At 39.4% G+C, this 18,750-nt stretch overlaps 2 protein-coding genes across 3 annotated transcripts; one reads left to right on the plus strand and one right to left on the minus strand.

The window, feature by feature from the left end:
• Nucleotides 1-2,348: 2,348 nt before the first annotated feature.
• Nucleotides 2,349-14,156, minus strand: pex3 (peroxisomal biogenesis factor 3). The gene is made up of 12 exons (XM_063496131.1): nt 13,966-14,156; nt 9,510-9,641; nt 9,334-9,415; nt 9,070-9,113; nt 8,803-8,924; nt 7,787-7,853; nt 7,631-7,685; nt 7,301-7,439; nt 7,143-7,213; nt 6,927-7,049; nt 5,814-5,910; nt 2,349-5,155 (listed from the first exon to the last, which is right to left on the minus strand). The coding sequence occupies exons 1-12, from the start codon at nt 14,036-14,038 to the stop codon at nt 5,072-5,074; spliced, it is 1,089 nt and encodes a 362-aa protein (XP_063352201.1). The 5' UTR covers nt 14,039-14,156; the 3' UTR covers nt 2,349-5,071.
• A 547-nt stretch (nt 14,157-14,703) lies between these two features.
• On the plus strand, nt 14,704-18,475 carry adat2 (adenosine deaminase tRNA specific 2). 2 transcript variants are annotated; one of them, XM_063495658.1, is made up of 6 exons: nt 14,705-14,929; nt 16,192-16,296; nt 17,510-17,660; nt 17,747-17,853; nt 18,051-18,123; nt 18,296-18,475. In XM_063495658.1, exons 1-6 carry the CDS (start codon nt 14,834-14,836, stop codon nt 18,322-18,324), a joined length of 561 nt encoding a protein of 186 aa, XP_063351728.1. In that variant the 5' UTR covers nt 14,705-14,833; the 3' UTR covers nt 18,325-18,475. The 2 variants fall into 2 exon arrangements, with proteins under 2 accessions (XP_063351731.1, XP_063351728.1); XM_063495661.1 differs by lacking the exon at nt 18,296-18,475 and having other exon boundaries at nt 14,704-14,929; nt 17,747-17,944.
• Nucleotides 18,476-18,750: the final 275 nt, after the last annotated feature.

The raw sequence follows: 18,750 nt of genomic DNA on the forward strand, positions 1-18,750 counted from the left end.
CCGCCCACAAGCTGTTTGAATTTTCTTTGTAAAGTGGAGCCAGCCAGAACAAAAAGCTTAAAGGTTTGTTGCCTTTTGAGATCCAAGCCCAACATTTTCCTTTGTCACTAATGATTTTTCTGTGGAAATACCTTAAACTAGTTCTGGCACCGACACCATATTCACAGACAAAGAAAGATCCTTAATAATAACAAAAGTAAAAGTACTTATTCTCTAGCAAAATGTTCCCATCAGTGTTATTATTACTGCTGAAGGTGGGTATTTATCAATATCTACAGGCAGATCAAATATTAATGAAAAATAAAGGTGGGAAATTAGCAAGACAGATGGTTCAACTTTGTAGATTTAATCAATCAAGTGATTTCTCAGAGATACTAATCTGGTGCTGATGGAACATGCATCTGTTCAGCATTACAGTTTTATTAAACTGGACGCGGCAGGAGGTCCCCCCTCAATCATCAACGCTTTCATTAGTGATTAATTATTAAAATGAGTTATGGAAACTTTCATATGTCTTACATGTTGGCCGAGGTGATTAACAAGACAAAAGTATCTGTTATAACTGAATGCGAGTGCTGATCTACTTGGTAATGCTAGCTGTTTCTACACAAAGTCTACATAGTAACTGATCTCAGAACCGTGAAAGCAGAGCCAGCAGCAGCTTGCCTAGCACGATAGTCTCCTATCAGTTTCCTGTCAAACACCAGAGGCTTATCCACACATGCACATGGACAAACAACCAGAAAAAGAAGCTGGCCTCTCATCTTGAGAAGCTTCATTTATTTTTAATGGGATACAGACATGCCCATGGGAACGCCTACCTCAATCAGATTTCAGAAGCTCTGTAATCAAGCGGAATTAATTTTGCTTGCAGAGACAATGGCCGACTGTGGCCACAAGATGGCAGTAATGAAAAAGGTGGTAAATATGCAATAGCGAAGCTTTGCGATGATGCTTGAGATGAAACGAGAGATATCGTTTTGTTTTAATTGATGTTTATTTTTACATCTCACTAGATAAGCACTGCTTGCTTTGATGGAAAGTCACTTTAGCTTACCCTTGTCTAAAAATTGTTGGCTTCCACCAAAAACAAAAAACAAAAGACTTGGCAGTGTGCTGGAGCATAGCGCTGGCTGTGTCAATCTTTTATGCTGTCTGTGCAAAACTCCAAAATAGGAACAGCAAAAAGTGGTCAGCTAGAGGAACTGCAAAAATCACTGGGTGATCAAGGTGGCAACACTATTTAAACTGTCCGAATCTTATTAGACACTAATTAGTGATGTTCCTTTCTGCTTTCTATGCGGAGTTTGCATGTTGCCCTTGTACCCGAATAGATTTACGCCAAACATGTGCATGTTAGGTTAACCAATTATTCTAAATTGACTATGGAGTAGATAACGTGCTGTGTGACTCTAGATTAAAAATCAAATTCTAACCATAAAGTCACTTTGAGTGGTCGGTAGACCAAATCAGTGGTATAAAATGTGGTCGATGAAGTCGATTGAACTGGTTCTAAATTGAGCACTAGTGGAAAAGGGTTTTAGTCTTGTGTTTTCCGTTTTGATTGGAATAGTTGCACATTATAACCACACTCTGATTTTCCAAAACTCCAAAGCTTAACTGGAGCATTTATGATGGGTTTGATATGTTCGAGGGCATGTGAGCTGTGGTTATTCCCTTCAACTTTCTCTGATCAGATTTAACCTTCAGGTCATAATAAACTGTATCAGATCTGTGAGTAAACTTACACTTCTATCAAACTAAATACAGACAACATTACATCAAGTTGGCAAATAGAAAAATTCAAACTCTGATGATAAAGTTAATCCACAAACTACATCTGAATAATAATAATGACAATATTTAATCTGCTTTCTCTTTTTGTGTTAATTTTCAGTGTGACCAACTTTTTTCACATCATAATGCAAGTTCAGCCAGCCTTATCGTGGTTTGCAATGCAAGAAAGCAATGAGCTGGGCTTTTAATAGCACACATGAGGAGGCTGTCTCAATCTATCCATAAGACTACAGTGGAAACAAAATAATGTGACTGTGATTACGAAATGTTTTATTTCTATTTTAGGAAAATCTTTCCACTAAAGTAAGTAATTAAAAGATTATTTCATCCTTTCATACGTCACAAGAGTCACACAATTTTTAACAGCCACAATGATCATTTTCCAATACCAGCATTTTCCAACATGTGGGATCTTATCTTAGGATGATAAGAGCCCACAGTAGAGAACAGTAGAGTGCCCCCTAGTGGCACAAAAACTCCATGACAATTTCCAGTTTGAACCTTTAAAAATACACAAAAGAAAGACAGTATATGAAATCACGTGTCATATGTATTATCTCTTTAATAAATTGATACAAACATACATTTCAGCTGTCATTCAGGACATTATGCTTCAAAAAGGCATAACATCTGTGATTAAATACAGAGTTTTACATTCTCACCCTGCTGGGTTTATTATGCAACTCGGGAACCAGGAACTAAGTTAGTCGGACTGTCACCTGATGTTTCCTCATCTTCTGAGAAGGAAACTAAGTGAAAAATCTGCCTTGACAAACAATTAGTGGAAAGTCAGACTCAGGGTTTTTCTCCATTACAGCTGCAGGAGCATTTCAGGTCATCAAAAGTGATCCACAACTTTGCTTAAATTAAGACTTTTAGGAGGAGAGATTTTTATGCAGCAGATATGAGAGTGAATACTGGCTGGATGTTGTAAATTCTTGCAATCAAAGCCAGATGAGACATAACATATCACACATCATATGAAAACTGTGATGGAGACAGAATTCAAAACTGAAACCTGGCACTGACTTCTCAGGAAGAATTCTTGAAGCCGGGAGTTTTGATACTGATTAAATCAAACACCTTCAACTATCAGCGATCTCATTTCTCTCAGTGAAAATAGTGACTCATAGGGGCTCAAAGTGCAGTATTTCTCACTGTTCTACCTACACGATCAGCTGATCAGGTGTGACTATTTCTTTTAAACTCTCTTTTGCACATGCACTTCTTCCTCCCCTCAACCTGATGGCATCTCAGTGTTAGCTTCACATCTAAAAGCAAACAGTGGCTGCTCCTTTGTAAAACTGCAATCATACCAGCTCCTAACTAGTATTCATTTTAACAAGACTGCATACACGCTGCCATACTAACGGAAAGGCATATACAAGATCTCTTGTGCATCCTTCTGAGTTGCTTGTGAGTTGAACTTCATAAAACAATTCATCTCACAAACTCCGTTTCTGATTTACAGGATGAATTTTTACTGTTTCAAAAATTCAAAAGACATTTCTTTCTCAGAGGACAGCCCAGGGGTAGGTACACCTGTCCAACATTCAAAGGTGTGGTTACACTTTTCTAGAAACAATGCAAACAACACACAAAGAGTGCAAAGGTTCGTCTGCCCTTGTTGCAAATGCACACACTGCTGCTCTTTCCATCACTGTGAGAGGTATGCACAAATAAAGCAGTGAGGTACTTTGATGTAAAAGTGTCACTTTACCAGACTGATGAAACAGTGATACGCGCCCATGTCTCAGAAAAGGGCCTGATGTAGCATGTGTAGGCAGAGAGTGAAAATATGTAGCACAGCAGGACGACAGGAGAAAGATTGGGCTTTGAATAACAGTCCTGTTGTGTCTATACAGATGAGTCTAAAGCCAAGTGGTCAAATACATATGAGCATAAGAAAAATGGGAAAGATTAGAAAGATTTTGCACCAAATATAACATTAACTTGAAATTAATGAGAAAAATATCTGTGCCATTTAAGTAAAATGATGCTGCATTTTCACAAAGACCAGAATATTATACCAATAATATAAAGAATCGAAAGACGAGGGACTTCAAAACAGGGGTAGCAACTTAATGTGAAGCTAAAGGTTGGAAATAAGCATATAAACAGTTGAAGTGTGACACCTTCTGGACAACAAAGGAACTGCAGAAGTTAGAGTTAAAAGAGCCTCCAAAACAGATTCGTAGCATGAAATCAGATTAAAATTCAAGGAAGTCTTCATGTAATTTATAGCTCCATATTAAAAAAAAACAAAACAGTTAACTACACTGGGTGTTTCCAGGATGAAAGACAACGCCATTGGCATGTCTCAGCTATGCACACGGTCTCTTTCCGTAGCTATATACACTGGATTACAGCATTGGTGACATACGACTGTCACTCCAGGCCTGTCATGCTTCACACATATCCCGTTGTGGAGCGCCCCATTTTAACCCAAACCACCACGTCTTTTCCTAAGACCAGCTGAATAAATTTTAGTGCCCAAACTCAACCAGTAAATAAGAGTGAAAACATGTGAAAAAGGTCCAAAGGTGACACAAACCACCGTCAACTGACTGATCAACCTGTGACCAGAGACCTTACGCCATCAGCACCCATCAAACCTCCCAATGTTTGTAGAGCTCTAAAAATGGGTCATTTACTCTCGTTCCATCACCATGTGACACTCCCAGAATGAAAACAAACATACAGATTTAACTATCCATGACATTTTCATTAGCTTCTTCATCCAAGTTTAAGTTGAAATATTCTGAAAACGCCATCTGCTTCAGCACCCCCACAGTAAAAATACTGATTAATAACAATAATAGAAATGTGTCCACACCTGACCTATCTTACAAACAGGCCACTACAGAAGTTTGAACAGAAAAAGAGAAACACACTGTAAACTCTTCTGATCTTCAAACACACAGCTGAGGTGCAGAGCAAACAAAAACCACCTTACTGGGTTAAATGGGATTCCAGTTCCCAAGCAGCAATGGTCCTAAAGTTGACTGCAGGCTCTGCTCTGACTACAGACTCAGTGGAGGTCTCATCTTCCTCCTCCCGTTTGGTAATTCACCACGGCGCTGAGCTTGAACACCCCTGCTGTCCTGCCGTGGCCACAAATCACGGAGTGAGAAGTTTGCGAGATGCTGAGGAGGAAAAGTGTCTCAGGAGGAGCTGACAATCCAGGACTTTAATAATCTCCATTTTCATCCCACTCCTCTTCCTCTCGAATCCTCCCTCTCCTTCTCCTCCTCATCTCGTCCAATCCAAACGATTACTTCTGCAGCTCCTGCGGCGTGCTGAAGGTCTCGTAGACATTGGCTGCAAACTCCTTCACCTGGTCATTCATCAGCAGCTCCTGCAGAGATCGCACAGATTTAAACATGTTTGATTAACATACAACCAAGTTTGTAAGAAAATAAAAGTGAAAATAAACAAATCTCTCAGTTAAACAATGCGATATGTTGTCTTTGTACAATTTTTTATTAAGTAAAGGATATAAATGATTTGGTTTTATTTACATGTTACACAAATCCTAACTTTTTTGGAAATAAAAAAAAATAATATATAGTCAGACAATCCTCTTAAATAATTTCAATCAAAATAAAGGTTTGATAAAGGGCCCAAAAGTGCAGATGAATAAGAATAAAATAATCTAAGACTGTTTGAAACACATTAAAGAAAGTGAAACGGATTGTGCAAGATTAAAGATTTCATAATCAATCTGACAGTGATTCTCTAGAACTCATTAACATGTGTACTCTGAAATGAGAGCTGCACCTGTCAGCAGATTGGAACATGTTTGAACATTACGCTCCCAACAGTAAAGAAAATCAAAAAGCAAACGGTGTGGACAATGACCGATTGACAGATAACTAACAGCTACAGCAGCTGCCTGTTCCAACTGTTTCACCCTGAATCTGGCTGTTTGCCATTCTGAAATACTGCACATCGCTCTGATACAGTTCACTCCACCGTTTGTTCATCTGAACCAAAAAAATGGTGTTCGATGTTACCTGAACAAAGTGACTGGGGGTCTCACTGCAGATGGTGTTGATCTGACCGTTGATGATGGGGATGATCTTTGCCAGCGGCAGACTGACTGCAGACAGACTGAACACACAAACACAGAAAAAGACAGCAAAGTTAAGGTAATGCCCACTTGATGCTAATGTTTGCTGGGAAATAAGAACAAGGACAAAAAAGCCTACCCACCTTATAACACTTAATATGTGTATAAGGAGTGTCTTTTACATTACATTACACATGGCCGGTATTTATGTTCAGACAAAACCGAGGAGTGACCACGACCTAAACAGAATCAGATCTGACAACCCCAAACAACTGAAGAACATTAGGTGTTAATATAGTCCTCCTGAACAGGTAGGACTATATTAATGTCCATTTTGGCATTCCAAAAGGAAAAGCTTAAAAAGAACTATCAAAGTACCTGATTTGAATGTTAACATCTTCTAAATCATTATGTGCATTTTCAGTTTCAGCTTGTGAAACTGGCTCTCTGGTTACCTGTCTAAATCACTGCGTCAACCCATACTTAGTATATGCCCTGGTGAGGAGCAGGTTATGTTTAGAGGTTTAGTTTAAAATCGCCAGGAGGGCCCACATTTTCTTATTCTTATATTTGCAGCACATTTTAAATGCAATATCGATTCTCTGCTGGAGGGACATTTTTTTAAGTGCAAGCTGTTAAGCCATACTTTACTAAAACCACTGAATGAAGTACAAATTGAACGCTGTAATGTCACAGGAATGAAAATGTATAAATGTCTTTATATTTGATGGTAATCTGCTGCTTGGTCTGTTTAACACCGCTGTAACTGCAGCTACTCGAATGCAGGACACATAGGGATTATTTTGTGTGGAAGAATATGAAGTGGCCCATTTTATGTGAGCAGAATGAAGCAGTTGTCAAGCCAACGAAGCCAAAGAAAGCCCGGCGTTATTGAAATTTGTTTCTAGTGTAACCCTCAGGTCACCAAACTCCAGTGACAGAATAATAATATCTCCAGCTGCTATCACATATGTAGGGATTTAATAAGATTTCTCCATGTTTCAAATGCAAATGATAGCAGTAAAACAAATAAATAAAACAGGTGTCAATGGCTTACCTATCAGGTGCACAGCTGGGGGCAGAGTCACTTGGAGGCGGGCGGAAGAACTCGGCCAGGTTGTCACAGAGACGGGAGAAACCTCGGTTCAGACAGGCTTTGAGGACAGTGGTGAAGTCTGGACTGAAGTCAGACACAAAAAGCAGAAATTCACCTTTCACAGGAGCACAAACACAATCTTGTTAAAGCATACCTACAAACAGGTGTGTCATTTACCTATCCAGCATGTCTCTAGTCTCGTTAAGCAGCTTTATGGTCATAATGTCATTCTCTGTGAGCCCGCACGCCTACAGAAGCAGAAGAAAAGAGATCTGTAAGACTCTGTAATGGGGTTTTCCCGTGAACGGCAGTGTAAATCTGCTTTGAGCAGTCACCTGGTCGGCCAGCACGTTCTCGTCATCTGCAAGCAGGTACCAGGACAGAGACCGCCTCGAGCTGGCCTCCACCTCCGCTCTGATCCAGTTCAGCTGCTGCTCCAACTCCAGCAGAGACCAGGTCTCCTTCAGAGACACGCTGGAGATGAGAAATAAACCACGTTGATGTTTTGATGATTGATTTTTTAATTTAAAAGATGCACAATAAAGATCAATACAAATAATTTGTTCCACATTGTTTTACCAGCCTAAGCTAAGTTGTTAATAACTTGTTCTGTTGCTTTATAGGTCACTGATGGATAATGAAGAGAATAATTGTTGCAGACTCACCTTCCCAGTGAGCTCTGTACCGCCTTCTTCACTACGGTTATCAGCTCTGTCAAACCTAGTGTGAGACAGAGACAGAAGTCTGTTACTACAAGAGTCCTGCACTGACAGATGGAAACAAGGATTTTACAGTTTTCTGCTTTTGTGTCAGTGCTATACCGTCTCCCAGTAGGTGCTGGATACTTGACAAGTACTGCTGCTGGACGTCTGGGGGGGCAAGAGGGGTCTGCAAGCAGACACACAACACAGACACACTCCTGAATAATATTCACCTCAGCTTTAACAGGCAGAGATTTTTTGAGCCAATCTAAGCTTATTTTAATCAACAGGTCATTAATTAAATCTTTAACGTATTCTCTTCTATGTTATTCAGTTCAGGCAAAAAGCACTGCTGTGCTGCTCTCTTTAATCACAGCCATGTGTTACACTGCACCGAAAAGCTTCACCAGTTTTACTGGGGAATCAAATAAAACTCAACCTTTTTTTTTTTTTTAACCTGTTAACAGTGTTCGTCAGGGAAACCTTGGGTCCTGGCATATCTGGATATTGATTCAAACTTTTTCACACAAACCTTAGAAAATCTTTCATTTTACAACAGAAAACAGGTTTCTGGTGCAGGAGTCAGTACACAGGATGACTATTTCCTAGCTGTGGGTACACCAAAATATTACCCGTCTTACTCTCAGAATGACACAAATCAGCATAACTGGACACAAACTGGGAACTAGCAGGTCAGAAATGGGCATTCTCGCATTCTCATATCACTGACAGATGTGGGAAATATTTTCTGACATGTACCTACCACCCACCCAAACAATGTCCACCCTGCCAGTGGACGTGTATGGAGCATGACAAAGAACCCAAGGCTTTGCCCTGGGGTCCAAACTCTCCAACAGACAAACCACCCCACAATTCATCACCTCAGTGTGGCAGAAACTGCAGGACAGCCCGAGAGGTTCACAACAGGTCAGGGCTTTTTTGGGGAAACCAGGTAATGTTTTAAAGGTGTATTTTTATGATCACGGATAAATATTATCAGACAGATATTTAACATGTCTAATATGTCTCTCTCTTTCGAAACAGTTTCCAAAGTTCCCAAAACTCCTGACACAGTGAGCTGCAGCTGATCATTTTACACATAGTCAATCAGTTCTAGGAATCACTGTGCTCCTCACCGTTGTGCTCTTTCCCACTGAGTTATCCAGGTACAGGTATCCTCCAATGATGTTCAGCTGGACTCTCAGTAAAACCACCAGCATACAGGTGCTGTACACCGCCACAACTGTGCGTGTAAAACCTGAACGAAACGACAAGTTCTGTTATCATATTTTAAGTTTCCTTATGTTTGTTTTTAAATCCAATAAGTCATTTATTAGATTATTTAGAGGCATTTAGATTTTACTCAGATACACTCTGTGACATCTGAACTGAAAAACACTTACTGATGATCTTTAAATCTTCCCAGATCTCCAGTTTATTAGCCGGTCTGTAAAGTAGATGTGAATGAAATGGTCGTCAGCCACTGTACACATTTATTTCACTACATGAACTTGTGCTAATTTCAAAATTAAATGTTTTCCTCAAGAATAAAATCAACAACTGCAATAATCAACATAAAATAACGAACAAAAGAAAAATGTAGCCTTAAATAATAAACTTGTGTATACTACTACTGTTTGACCGAGTTAAAGAAGCTTTTTCCTCACTTGGACTTGAGTAGTGTTGTGAGACTTTCTGAGTTGAGTTGCGTGACGATGGCTTCTTTGAGCGCTGGGAGCATGGACAGCACTGCAACACACATTTAAATCTTTTACTGTAGTGTTGGTCCTCACCTTTTTCTGTCAACTGTTAGTCATAACAAGGTAAAGTGTAAAATAATTACCAGTCATGTTGCAGGTCCTCTGGTTGCTCTCGAAGTGGAACTGTCTTCTGGCCTGAGCAATGTACTCTGTAGCCTCCCTCTCTTGGATCTCACGGAACTTTTTCTGGGCATATTTACCTAAAAGGTACACGCCTGAGGAGGGACGCAGACAGCACAATGAGGTCATATTAAATGCAGAAAACTATCCTTGGCTTTGGTACGATGCAAAAAGCTAACCAGGATTTGCCCTGCAGATATTTATGACATGGAATAATACCAGAGGGCTGTACTTTCAGTAGCAGTTAAACGGACTTGTGACAAATTAAAGGTGTTGAATCACTGTGTAAAATGTAACAGCTGAAATGAGCCTTGAAATGGATTCTCCAAGTTTCTCCAGTGCAAGGATAAACCACTGTTTTTCAAAAGTATATTTCCTAAACCTAACCATCCAATAATTGTAACTGTGAAAACATTATGGTGCAAATTACACAGGACGGGCCATTGGGACTTCATTAAATCACCTTTAGCACCTTTATGGGGAAAGAATTTTAATTGGTGGGGCACAGGTTGACTGGCTACAGTGGCGTAAGGCAGGCATCCTCTATGTATCACATTTATTTGATTGCAGAACCAAAGGTTTCCTGAGCTTTGATCAGATTGTTAAGCTATATAATTTGCAGTGCAATCAATTCTGGAGATATGTCCAAACGCGCAGTTCTTTATCAAAATGGCTGGAAAGCCCCATGAGTTGTCCTGCAGGCAGCCCTGTGGAAGCACTGCTTTCAAGATCACCCTTTGGTAAAGGTATTACCTCTAAGGCTACGTTCACACTGCAGGCGAAAGCGCATCAAATCCGATTTTTTTGACCCTATGCGACCCATATCCAATCACGGTATGACAGTGTGAACGGCACAAATCTGATATTTTCAAATCCGATCTGGGTCACTTTCGTATGTGGTACTGAATCCGATACATATCCGATGTTTTAGAAAGCGACTGCTGTTTGAATGGTCAAGTCGCATTAAATCCGTCTTTTACGTCACTGACACAAGACAGACGCCAATTATCAGCTCCGGAGAAGCACCCGATAAGACATCGCGAACGCTTCCTGGCCATCCAGCGTAGATGTCAGTGAAACTGTTGGGAAGACAATGTTGGAGAAACGTGAACATTTTATTTGTACTGTATAATCTGCAGATTCTGACAGAAATCTGCAACTATCCTTTGAAGCACTGCTACTCTTTAAAACAGCAATAAGGATCATTATTAGGTTATTTACATTATTATGTAAATAACAAAATAACTTAAAGCAAAAATTGGGAAACGTAAAGTCCGAAACAAGTCTTTATATTAAGGGCCATCAGTCAAACAATACTGTTTGCTCTGGGTCTAAACAGAGCACGTTGTGTGTGACGTCTTCTTTTGCGCATGCGGGCCACTTTGAGGGTTCACACTAGAGCGCGTTTGCTGTCGCATTTTATTTGTAGTGTGAACAACCAGACAAAAAAAATTGGATTTGATCAAAAAATCGGAATTGAGCATTAAGACCTGCAGTGTGAACATAGCCTAAGATGTACCATTTACTGCAAGATCAGTTAGCTGACCCTCTTTCCAAAGTTAAAGGTTGTTGGGCCCAAGATCTGGCAGTGGACAGCAGTGATGGGAATAACGGCGTTACAAGTAACGGCGTTACTAGCGGCGTTACTTTTTTCAGTAACGAGTAATCTAACTAATTACTATTCCTATCGTTACAACGCCGTTACAGTTGCTAACAAGGAAACGCGGTCCGTTACTATTTTTCAACAAACAGACTGTTGAAGCTGTGTTCAGCTTACCGCATCTTATATCAGTTGCACGGAAGTAGCTGACTACGTAAGTAATCTGGACGCTACAGCTTTAAGCAGCTGCGCGCTCCCGCGGACGCGAAAATCACGATCACTGTCTAGCACAACACCTGGAGCTAAAGGGGCAAAACAATCGCATGAGTGCTGCTGTTTGACTGAGGAAGAATAAAGTAGTCGTGGTAAGCCAATCACACGACCACTTAAAGACAAAGCAACAAGGTGACATATACCAGTTTATAAATTATGTTGATAGGCCACGTAAAACCAGAGTCATGATAAACAATATATACGCGGCGTTTTTTCCTCAATAGTTTCGTCACGTTTACTGTCTAAGGACAGCACTAGCAAGCACTCTCCGCTTATGACCAAAACAAAAAAAAAAACAGCGGAAGTTTTAGGAGTGACGGCGAGAGAGAGAGAGAGAGAGAGCAGAAAAAGAGAGAGAGCGAGTTTTGAGATGTGAGAGATTTGTGACGTTTAGCGTGTTTGGAGTGTGTAGTTAATGTGTTGTCTTGTGTAGTTAGTGTGTAGTGTTGTGGATAGTTTTGTGTTGTGTGTCAGAACAATAAGGTGACTGCTGTCTCCAGGTAGAAAAAGGAGTGATACACCTGCTGCTGTCAGACCTGCAGGTATCAGGCTGTGATGTTCTCCTTTATAGTGGACAGAAATTATTTTTTTGGAGTGGCACAAATGATTTGTGTGGCATCTTATTGAAGAACAGCTGATTGTTCTTTAAATAGTTTGAAATGGTTATTTAAAAAAAGGGTAAAAGTAAACTTGTGCATAGGATTTTAAAATTGACAATTTATATTTGCATTTAAAGTTATGAAATATGATTCATTAAAGATGTTTGTGGTTGTTACAGTAAAGAATATAACTTTTTCTACTCGGATTTTATGGTTTTTGTCTGATTTTAGATCAATTGTGTTAATACAGTATGTCAAAATTAAAACATAACCGTAAATTCAGACACGTGAGGTTGTGCTGAAAAGGATGATACCAAACAAGGCAAAGTAAACAGTTTTTAAAGGTAAAATGTGGAGGGAAAATCAAAAGTAGTTAAAATGGCCAATTATACCCTGGACCCCAGAGGGTTAAACTTTTTTTTTTAAAAGTAACGCAATAGTTACTTTTCAAGTAATTAATTACTTTTAGAATATTGTAACTCAGTTACTAACTCAGTTACTTTTTTGAAGAAGTAACTAGTAACTATAATTGAATTACTTTTTCAAAGTAACTTGCCCAACACTGGTGGACAGATCTCCAGCTGAATGGGAGTCATGTCTTCATAACGTTAATACCATGTATAAGGAAATAGGCAGCAGATTTATCCAGTTAGAGATAATCCACAGGTGGCATTGAACACCGCAACAATTGCACAAATGGAATTTGATTCAATGGACAATTGCTGGAAATGTGATGGCCAGGATGCCTCGACTCTACATATTCTATATTCTATATATACTTTGGGACTGGTGGGAAAATATCATGGAGGTCATTTTTAGTGTTCTGAAAAGAAGATTTCGCGTCTCACCAAACTGTCCATGCTTGGTATAACCACAGAACTTTCTAACTGCGACTTCTCCCCCGATAATAAAAAATGGATCATCCTGGCCCTTACTACGGCTAAGCAGGTCTGACACTGGCGGGAAAAGCGCCCCCCTCCCCAGGAAGAATGGTTGACGACAATGGTTAAATTGGCATCCTACGAAAAAATGACTTATGGTTTATTAGACAAACTTTATCAGTATAACTGTATTTGGTCTCCTTTTACTAGCTGGCTTTCTGCAACTTGAGGTGCATTGGGATGAGGGAGTGGTGGGTGTGGGGTCTGGTGCGTGAAAATAGAGTGTAATAAATGTAATTTTTCTTGTTTTGTTTATATTTAAAGTTTAAAAATAAAAATGTTGAAACAAAAAAAGGTGGTCATTCAGAAAAACTTGCACTGCAGGGACTCTTGCCTCCTGGTGCCGCTGCCTACTATCTCTGAACCACCCCCCCACATTTACTACTCTCAGTATTAAACCAGTAAAGTCAAATAGCCACCGGATCCCACTTATAAATGTGTGCCTATGTTACGACTTGCTGCAGATGCTATAGCTTATCAATTAATATGGTAAGTGAGACTGAAGTTTCCATAAAGCCACGTGAGATAAAAGGCCAGCAGTTATGTGGAGGTCAGCGTACACTTAATTAATTTTAAACACGAATAATGAACAGCTACACCAAATTTCATTCATTTGTTGGCTATTTAAAGAGCCCCAAATAAAATACACGGTAAGAACTCCAATGAATCGTATTTAACTTAGTAATCAACTACCACATAAAGCAGTGTTAATTTCGGTGAAACTAACTGGTTTCCTAAAAAGGTCTTTTCAATGCAAACACACCTTGTGGGTTGTTAAAAAAACAGGGTAGTTTCACTAAATATTCTGCGGCACGATGGAGAAAACAAATTCCGAATAAACCAAATACCATTCTTTTTTTATGCTTTTGAAATATGGGTTAGCGTGCATTTCTTCTGTCTTTATTTTACAGGGGGATAAAAAGCCCAATCTAAAGGCTGTTCTGCGGAGTCTGGCGTGTTGCTGCAGTCTTGCATTAGCACGGCGGCTAACAGGAACATGACTTACCTCCAATTAGAGCTCCGGTGAAAATAAATTTCTTTTTATGGCGTTTTATAAAATTCCACGTAGACGAAAACATCCTCGGACAGAGAGAGGGCCACCAACTAAAACAACAAAAACTCTATTTCTAAATTCTTTCTTACTATTTTACGGACATGTTTCGGGTAGCAGCTTGCTAACTCTCAAAAGTGCCAAAGTACTTTGGTCATGGTAACTATTGTAATGACTTCCGGTTATCTATGTCAAAATAAAACCACAAGTCGAACTACAGTAATCATAAAGTGACTTTGTGTCTGCAACAAGGCTCCTGGAAACATTCTTATTTATTTAGGCAAGGAAGAAACACGTAATTTTTTTAAATGCATATAAAATATACAATACAATGCATTATACCAATCACATACAAGCTTTGCAAAACTGAGCCACAAATTTTAAAATAAAATATTTCAAAATTTGACGAAAACAAAAATGAATATCTAATATATAGATAGTTTTGAGACACTAGTTTGTCACCATCGTCAGACTGGTCTCTGAAGTAAAACACAATAGATTTTTTTAATCTTATAAACGAATCGTAGCAAGCCCTAAAAATTTAGTTTATCCCTGTATCACTATACCATGAAATTGTTCTTTTATTTTTGGGGGTAAAATCGATAACATCCGGTTTAGATCCCTCCACAATAGTCATCAACTTGACGTCATTAGACCCGAACGAGCGTGGAGCGCAGGTGCAGCGAGTGGTCCGTCCAATATTATCTTCCCCCCATCGGTGTGAGTTCGTTACATCGGCGCGGCAACGGGAAAAACAGGAATTAAAAAACCAGAACTCTAAAAAATGTTTTTTTTATATTGAGTTTTGGTCACAGCAGTTGAAATGGGAACAGAGGAGGGTAGTAAAGAAGAGTCTGTGGAGCTGTTCTGTCCGAGTGAAGAGGAAATTGAGAGGTGGATGGCCAGAGCTTTTGACATGGTGAGCTCGTGTTTTTAATCACTCCGTTAACTCTTCAGCCGAGTCACGGCGACTTTGTTGTTTGTTTTGTAAAATTTGCGGTTTTAAAGTAATTATTTAATTTTCATTTAAACTACTCGGTGTGTGAACTACGAAGGTTCTATTTTTTATTTGCCTTATTGTATTGATTGAGGTATTGGTTATTTTTCTAGCTAATTTTATATAGTAATGCTACTTAGATGTCTTTATTTGTATTTCAGTTTTTCTGTTATAGACCTCTGATGCCCCTTTTCTGCTGTTTATCCAGGCTCTGATCATGTTTAGGGATTAAGTAGTGATATTATATACAGCTGGAAAAAAGTTTCTTTATAATAGTAAATAATAAATAATGTAAACATTTGTCAGATGTGGTCACACAGGTGTCTGCGTGAACCTCGTGGATGTTTGTAGATAGCACTGTGATCTGTAGTAAACAGGTGGAAGAGAGTGTAATGAATTTCAGATAGAAAATCTGTGTGTGAATGAGAAAGAGATAAGTGTAATAGTCAAGGTAGACGAGTTTAAATACCTGAGGTCAACCATCCCAAGCAACAGACAGTGCACAAGAGAGATGAAGAAGAGAGTACAGCCAGGATGGAGCAGGTGGAGACGAGTGTCAGGGGTGATTGTTGACAGAAGGTCAGCAGCAAGAGTAAAAGTGAAGGTGATGGTAGTGAGACCTGCTGTGATGGTTTGGAGATGTGGCACTGAGAAAAATACAGGAGGCCGAGCTGAAGATGCTCAGATTTTCAGTTGCAGTGAGCAGGATGCACAAGATTAGAAATCAGAGGGAAAGCTTAAGTATTTGGAGATAAAGAGGCAAGGCTGAGGTGGTTTGGACATGTGCAGAACATGTACTGGATAAAGGGTGTTGAATGCAGAGTTGCCAGGCAAGGCCACAGAGGAGGTTCATGGATGTAGTGAAAGAAGGGTTAGTATGGCAGAGGAGGATGATAGAGATGGCAGGAGGCAGATGATCCACTGTAATAACCCCTAAATCCTTAATAATTAGTGTATAATGTTAAAAATAATTTCATGTGCCTCTTTTATGATATTAAGAAATGTCTTAAAGTTTAATCTAGAGAACCCTAAAGACACCACACTCTCAAAGCTGTGAGCTGCAGCCAGAGATCTGTGCACGGGCGTATCGGGGATTTTTCTCTTCTGAAGTCCTTCTTAACACTAACCAATTTTCCATCTTTAGTTGCTTCCTGTTGACTGCCTTTTTAAATGTGTTGCTGCAGGCCAAAGAAGCTCTGGAGAATGGAGAGGTGCCTGTCGGATGTCTCATGGTCTACAAAGACGAAGTTGTGGGGAAGGGAAGGAATGAAGTCAATGAGACTAAAAATGTAGGCAAAATGTGCCGCACATGACTGAAGTTATTTGTCTCTGCAAATGCAGATGTATGTATGAATGGTCTTCTTTCAGAACTTGTAAGTCAACAACTAAGACAAAGCAAAATGAATAAATTATAAAACTGATACACTAACTATTGGTGTGGAGAAAAGAAAAGAGGAGAAGAAGAAATAATATATTGGTATATTAAAATGTAACAAGTTCAATAGTTTGAACAATTATCTGTTCAAACTATTGAACAAACAGGTCCCAGAGGGTCTGGGTTAATGGTACTCTGTACAGTAATCCCCCACTGTGTAGTTTGCTTTGACCGACCTAATTAGTTTCTGTAATCTGCGAGTGTCAGATCAATCACTGATCAATATTTGTCCTTAAGTAAGCCGGTGATTCTGCAATAGTGAGTCCTCTGTGGCGTGTGGAGTGAGAGCCCATAACTGAGAAAATTCTTTCATGGTGTGAACAGTTTTCCTTCCAAATAAATGTGGCTCAAACTAAGGAAAAGTCCCCGCTGTCCCTGCATCATGTCTGATGAAAGATGAGCAAAAGGCCGTGAACAGTGCAGAGATACATCTGGGCACTGTTCTTGATGAGAAAGTAGATTTTGGATTTAAATATAGACGCTATACATATATATATATATATATATATATATATATATATATATATATATATATATATATAAAGAAGAAAACACTTTGCTCCTTTTATTTGGTTGCTTGGGTCATTTTTGTCTTAAAGTCTGAGTAGCTTTATTTTTAAAGTCCATACAGGTACAGGAAATCCTTTCAGCTTTACATTTAAGTGCAAAGAGAGATGGTATCAAAAAGTGTTTTTACTGCTGAAGAAATTCGGAGTTAAAGCGTCACCTTATCTGGACTGAAGTGCAAAAAGTTCCCACCTGACCTCCACAGAATCAGCTGTGCTTTTTTGTTTAATGATTTCAGCCCATCTCATTAAATTACAAAGAGTCTTTTGTAAATTTTGAAAGTTTCAGGGCTGAACCTCTGTTTAAAAACTGCAACCAAATCAATTTAAAGCCACTCCAAGGGTCACACTCGCCATTGGCTTTTGAGCATCAGTATGATGGGATATATCAGAGTTTCAATCAGCTGTTTAATGTTTAATGAAGTAGAGGAACAAATACCTGAGCATCAACATGATACCTGAGGTTTGCATACGTTTCTTTGTGCGTGGTGGTTTTTTCAGGCCACTCGGCACGCTGAGATGGTCGCTCTGGATCAGGTCCTGGACTGGTGTTGGCGTAGCAGCTTGGACGCGAAGAGCGTGTGCGAGCGGATGGCGCTGTACGTCACCGTGGAGCCGTGCATAATGTGTGCTGCAGCGCTGCGCCTCCTCAGTATCCTCACCTCACCTCTCTGCTAGTGTGTGTGCATGTGTGTATGTGTGTTTGGATTCAGTTGTTGTTCCTTTACCAGCTGTCAGACATCCCCGTGGTCGTGTACGGCTGCAGGAACGAGCGCTTCGGAGGCTGCGGCTCAGTCCTGGATGTTTCCTCTGCAGACCTGCCTCACACTGGGACCCAGTTCAAGGTCCGTGTTTGCTCCTGGTGTCTTTCTGGATTCCGCCTGCATGTTTGTGGAGTAGTTTGTGCTTCCTGCAGCTGAGTTCAGAAATCTTTAGGCAAGCAGATCAGCTCCTTTTCTGAATGGGATGCTCAAGAGTTACATGAATGTAAAGTCCTTGTGTGGTGCAGTGTGTAGTGTGTATAATATGTGTGTGTGTTCAGTGTATTTCAGGTCACAGAGCAGAGGAAGCCGTAGACATGCTGAAGACTTTCTACAAACAGGAGAATCCAAATGGTGAAAAACAAAACCACTCTGCATGTTTTTTTTTCTCCTCCTCATGCTCCATTATCAAAATGTTTTATATTTTCATACTTTACTGTTGCTTTTTTGCACCATTGTTTCTTTTTTTACACTATTATTCCTTCTCTTTTTTTTCTCACAGTGTTAAACTTTCTGTCTGTTTCAGCCCCCAAACCCAAAACAAGGAAGGAGTGATCTCCAAGAAACATCCTATTACAAGTTTTTAATAGTTGTGTGGATTTTTTATAATATTATTAATTAAATTATATTTTACATACATTTTTGTGTATTGATTTTTTTACTGTTTGTCTAACCTTTTTTTACCTATTAATATGACATTAATAAAGGACATCTTATTTACAGTTATAATTTAGCATTAGTGTTTCTGTTCATGCAGACTGCCACCAGAGGGCGCTATAGACCAACGGTCTTCCTGTCACTGAACCTCCACATAGAAGAAATAAAACTTTAGTCTTTGGAGTAATAAATACTATATTTAAAAGAAATTTATGATATTTTCCACAAGAATGACGATAAGAAATCACTTATAGAAAGGAGGAGGCAAATCTTCACTGGATGTTGTGTGGGTGAACTTTACACGCTCTTTTCTCCGTCTTGCGT

This window comes from Pelmatolapia mariae, linkage group LG15 (assembly GCF_036321145.2).
Source record: "Pelmatolapia mariae isolate MD_Pm_ZW linkage group LG15, Pm_UMD_F_2, whole genome shotgun sequence".
Taxonomy (NCBI): domain Eukaryota; kingdom Metazoa; phylum Chordata; class Actinopteri; order Cichliformes; family Cichlidae; genus Pelmatolapia; species Pelmatolapia mariae.